General features: G+C 40.7%; 1 protein-coding gene across 1 annotated transcript; it reads right to left on the reverse strand.

Moving 5' to 3' along the window:
• Positions 1-1303: 1303 nt before the first annotated feature.
• On the reverse strand, positions 1304-3609 carry LOC138972727 (ubiquitin-fold modifier-conjugating enzyme 1-like). The gene is made up of 3 exons (XM_070345383.1): positions 3451-3609; positions 2124-2255; positions 1304-1442 (listed from the first exon to the last, which is right to left on the reverse strand). Exons 1-3 carry the CDS (start codon positions 3571-3573, stop codon positions 1329-1331), a joined length of 369 nt encoding a protein of 122 aa, XP_070201484.1. The 5' UTR covers positions 3574-3609; the 3' UTR covers positions 1304-1328.
• Positions 3610-5051: the final 1442 nt, after the last annotated feature.

Raw genomic sequence — 5051 nt, forward strand, 5'->3', positions numbered from 1 at the left:
CATTTAAGACTCTGTCCCTTAGCAGACCTTGTTTTCTCAGACTTTCTGTTCATAACCTCTGTAAATTTACCCCCATTTTAAGACTCCCTGCTTTTTAAGGCCTGATTTTCTCACATTTGTGGAGGTCTTTAACGGGGGGGGGGGTTCCACTGTATGTGCATAAATCAACACAATTACAACACTTTACACACATTCACTACATAACTTGTAAGTACATTTACTCTGTCATAAACATTATTGTATAAGAATAGGACAAGGCCTAAAAAAAAAATAGGTGTGGTTACGGTAACCCGACCTACCCTATAACTTTTTATTACATTTGTCAAAAAAAAAACACACCAAGAAAACGAGTGCAGAAAACGCAATGAAAGCGAAAGCGCCTGAGTCGCACACTTATTTCCCTGTCAAGTAGGTTTAATTTGTACACATTAGAAAAAAAAGTTTTAAAAAAAAAGTGATTGCCTACCTACCTACCCTATTTTTTTGGGCTATGTTACCGTAACCACACTTATTTTTTTTGTGTGCCTAACAACGAAAATGTACTCACTAAAACACGAACAATAAAAACACGAATAGACTGGCTTCCATATATATTATATGTCTTCGTCAGCTACAAATACAATACTTTAATTTTAAATACTTTCTTTTCTTCTTCTTAAAGTATTGTATATATTATATATTTAGCTGAGGAAGACATACATTGAAAGCGGTCTATTCGCGTTTTTTATTGTTCGTGTTTTGTCGAGTACATTTTCATTGTTATCTGGTTCATTATTGTATAGTCAAATCTTCTTCTTCTGCGTTCGTGGGCTGAAACTCCCACGTACACTCGTGTTTTTTGCACGAGAGGAATTTTTTAGGTGTATGACCATTTTTACCCCGCCATTTAGGCAGCCATACGCCGCTTTCATAAGAAGCATGCTGGGTATTTTCGTGTTTCTATAACCAACTGAACTCTGACGTGGATTACAAAATCTTTTCCGTGCGCACTTGGTCTTGAGCTTGCGTGTACACACGAAGGGGGATAAGCCACTAGCAGGTCTGCACATAGGTTGACCTGGGAGCTCGGAAAAATCTCCACACTTAACCCACCAGGCGGCCGCGGCCGGGATTCAAACCCTCGGCCTTCCGATTAAGAGGCCGACGTCTTACCACCCCGCCACAGCGCCCGTCTATAGTCAAATCAAATTCAGTTCTTTCACTTGACATATATATTATCATAAAGTACCAAAACCCCTGAGTTTTTGATAATTTGAAAGTTTTGTCAACTGTCAACGCCAACTCATGTCCCTGTGAGTATGCATGTTTGCAAATTCATGCATGCGTGTCTATGCATGAGTGTCTATGTATGTGTTTTCACCAGACCTGTACATCTTTGCTGTTTTCCCATCTAATTCTGGTAGTGCAATCTCTGGTGCTGTGGTGGGATAGGTGATGGGCATCTGTAAAGAAACAGTACAATTACAAGTCAGCTTTAAAAAACAAAGCAGACAACATTATCCCTTTAAACCAACATCTAAATGGGATTGTTTAAATACATAACCAGCTAAATGTGAATAAGGTGAGTTTTTCAGAATATTAATCATCTCGCATATTTTCCTTGCAAGGGTTCTTAGAACTAAACACATAAATGGGGGGGGGGGGGGGGGGAGGAGGAGGAGAAAGGAGGGGTTACTGAAGTACAGAATGTTTCATGAAACCATATAGTTATTAAGTTATTATGTAAACATAAGCATGAAAAGAAAATTCTTGCTACTGGCTGACAAATAACGAGTTGTATGCGCTCATATGTAAAGGATAGTCCATTCCACACATCCTTGATGTACTGTTAACTATGAGAGAGAGAGAGAGAGAGAGAGAGAGAGAGAGAGAGAGAGAGAGAGAGAGAGAGAGAGAGAGAGAGAGAGAGAGAGAGAGAGAGAGAGAGAAGAGAAAGAGAGAGGGAGGGGGAGAGAGAAAGAGAGAGAGAAGACAGAGAGAGAGAAGAGAGAGAGAGAGGGGGGAGAGAGAAAGGGGGGGGGGGGGAGAGAGAGAGAGAGAGAGAGAGAGAGAGAAGAGAGAGAGAGAGAGAGAGAGCAGAATACAAAAAGAAATAAAGTCATTAAAGATCTACAATGACTTACATCAAAGTCCACTTCAAATTCATATTTGATAAGTTCATAGATGTACCAGCACTTGCCAAACCAGCGTGTTCCCTCTTTGTTGGACTCCAGCCTAAACCAGTCATTGTCCGCGTCTTTGTTGTTCTTCACATACTGAAACAACCACAAAGAAGCCACTATGTTTAAGAAATCATAATAAAGGTTGTATGCAATCAATGTTAAAAGAGACAGTGTTGGAGATCTGCCTCACTTTTTCTGGTTTAAGACAGAGTTGTTTTGAAAAAGAAGCAGATGAAAAGACGTCTGTTATAAACATGGCCCAATGCATGTGCTGGAAAACAGATGTCCCGTAATTGTAACACTCCTCCGAAAGCGGAGTATGGCTACCCATAGACCATTTATCCTGGACCGCCAACTAGCTCTCTTTCCGCTCTTTCTCTCTATTACGAGGTAGCGGCCCCTCGCATTTAGGAACGAAGAGAGGTACAGAAAAGCGTGCTATCCTTCTCAGCGCAACTACTACCCCGCTCTTCTTGGCCTTTCAGAAATCAGGGGGATGTCATATCCGGTGTCGATTGTAAACATGGACGAAGTTGCCGAGGTAAGTTCTGAAAATGCTAAAATAAACTCAGCTAAAGTGCACATGGAACATGTTTTTCGATGAGTTTTGTTAAGTTTAAGTTTGGAGTTTTGGAAAATCCAGTTCATTGTCACCTCCCATTGTCACAAATAACTGGAGCGTGCTTTCTTTTCACTGTCTTTCAAACCGGACGCTAAGCGCCCCTGTGAAAGTCGAGCGTCGTAACCTCGAAGGGTCACGTGACGAGTTGGCGGTCCAGGCTATTTGGTCTATGGGCTACCTAAATTGCGGGGTAAAAACAGTCATACACGTTAAATTCCACTCGTGCAAAAACACGAGTGTACGTGGGAGTTTCAGCCCACGAACGCAGAAGAAGAAGAAGTAGTAACATTTTGTGGAAAACACATGAAGAAACTTACCTTGATCCCGTTTCACCACAGCTAGATACTTTTAAGCAATATGTTCAACCAAAAGAGGGAGTTATACCTAGTCTGAGCTGTCTCAGACCACAAGGGGAAGGTATCGTCCACTGGACTACTAATATCACAGAAAGACTACTTGGAAGGTATCGTCCACTGGACTACTACTATCACAGAAAGACTACTTGCCTTCCGCCTGTGCTCAGACTCTGAGTCAGTTTCACAACTTTCTTCTACAGTATCTCTGTTTTGACACATGAGATGATGAGCCCCAAATCTATGCCGCAAAACGTGCATATGGAACTAAACATTAAAGTTATTACATGAAAAGATGAGTCTAAATGATCACCTGGATGAGCGACTGGTATTCTTCCTTCAATCGCTGGATCCACTGCTCGCCATCTCTCGGCCCTGCCTTAGTTTTCAGCAAGGGAATCTGAGCTAAAGTTTTCTTCGTGACTTCGTCAACCATCTTGAACTGTAGCAGTACGCTACTTCCGGTTAAATAAAACACGGATCGGAATAGACACGAGTTTATTCGGTTTTTGGTGCGGTTACTGAAAGGAATGCCCAATTTTCTCCATTCATTTGATGACGAATACTGATAAAATCCACGTGTCAATCAGACTACTCCAAGTTTTCAGTATTTTCTCCGTAATTTGTGTCGCTTTTGACTGGTGACAACTACAAACAACAACAAGAACTAACAAGACAAAGAACAAAGACTGAAGAAGAAGAAGACAACAACAACAACAACAACAACAACACACATATACTGACATTGAATAAAACATCAATATATTTATATATCATGACCGCAACACGGTGGCCTAGTGGTAAGGCGTCCGCCCAGTGAGCGGGAGGTCGTGGGTTCGAACCCCGGCCGATACCTAAGACTTTAAAATTGGCAATCTAGTGGCTGCTCCGCCTGGCGTCTGGCATTATGGGGTTAGTGCTAGGACTGGTTGGTCCGGTGTCAGAATAATGTGACTGGGTGAGACATGAAGCCTGTGCTGCGACTTCTGTCTTGTGTGTGGCGCACGCCGTTAAATGTCAAAATGGCACCGCCCTGATGTCACCCTTCGTGGTGGACTGGGCGTTAAGCAAACAAACAAACAAACAAATTTATATATCATAACAAACCCAAAACAAACCGAAACTAAACAAACAAACAAACAAACACACGAAAAAAACCAAAACCCATCAAGAAAGGTTAAGTTAATGAAAGTTTACTTTGTGACAAAACGGAGCATTCACAAGAACTTCAGCCTATTCAACAATATACACAAGAGACACACACAAAGTCATGGTAGATAGTACTGTGACTATATATATATATACTAACCTCTGAATTCCTGCTGCTTCAAAATTCAGTTACAACGTAGTTTGTTTGTTTTGCTCAGTCTGAACATTTGGGAAGGACAACCGGCGAAGTTCCGGAAATAACTCGCTTTTTAAAATTCTTGATCTTTTAACGTTTGCAGTCTATCTGTGTATGGTTTTCTGCTAAACAAACAAACAACGTGAAGAAAGAAAGAAAGAAAGAAAGAAAGAAAGAAACAAACAAACAAACAAATAAACAAACAAATAACCGGATAAGAAAACAAAATAAATAAATAAAACCCAGCAAGCAAGCAAACCAACTCGAAACCAATAATTAATAGTCCCTCAAACAATGCTTCTTCTTCTTCTTCTTCTTCTTCTTCTTCTTCTTCTTCTTCGTTCACATGGGCTGTAACTCCCACGTTCACTCATGTTTTTGCATGAGTGGGTTTTTACGTGTATGACCGTTTTTACCCCGCCATTCACGCAGCATACGCAGATTTAGGGAGACCTCAAACAATTCAAGAAAGAAAGATAGAAAGAACCAGACCACAAAAAAAAAAAAAAAAAAAAAAAACCCCACAAAATTTAAACAACAAAGTGACTGTGGTGAGATAAACAAAGTTA

This window comes from Littorina saxatilis, linkage group LG8, assembly GCF_037325665.1.
Source record: "Littorina saxatilis isolate snail1 linkage group LG8, US_GU_Lsax_2.0, whole genome shotgun sequence".
In the NCBI taxonomy this organism is placed as follows: domain Eukaryota; kingdom Metazoa; phylum Mollusca; class Gastropoda; order Littorinimorpha; family Littorinidae; genus Littorina; species Littorina saxatilis.

Bases quoted from the DNA above. Each gene is read 5' to 3' on its own strand.
- LOC138972727 (XM_070345383.1), bottom strand. From the start codon at position 3,573: ATGGTTGACGAAGTCACGAAGAAAACTTTAGCTCAGATTCCCTTGCTG. The intron at 2,256-3,450 runs GTGATCATTTAG...TGGTTGTTTCAG, and splicing joins AATACCAGTCGCTCATCCAG to TATGTGAAGAACAACAAAGA. The intron at 1,443-2,123 runs GTAAGTCATTGT...GTTTCTTTACAG, and splicing joins AATTTGAAGTGGACTTTGAT to ATGCCCATCACCTATCCCAC.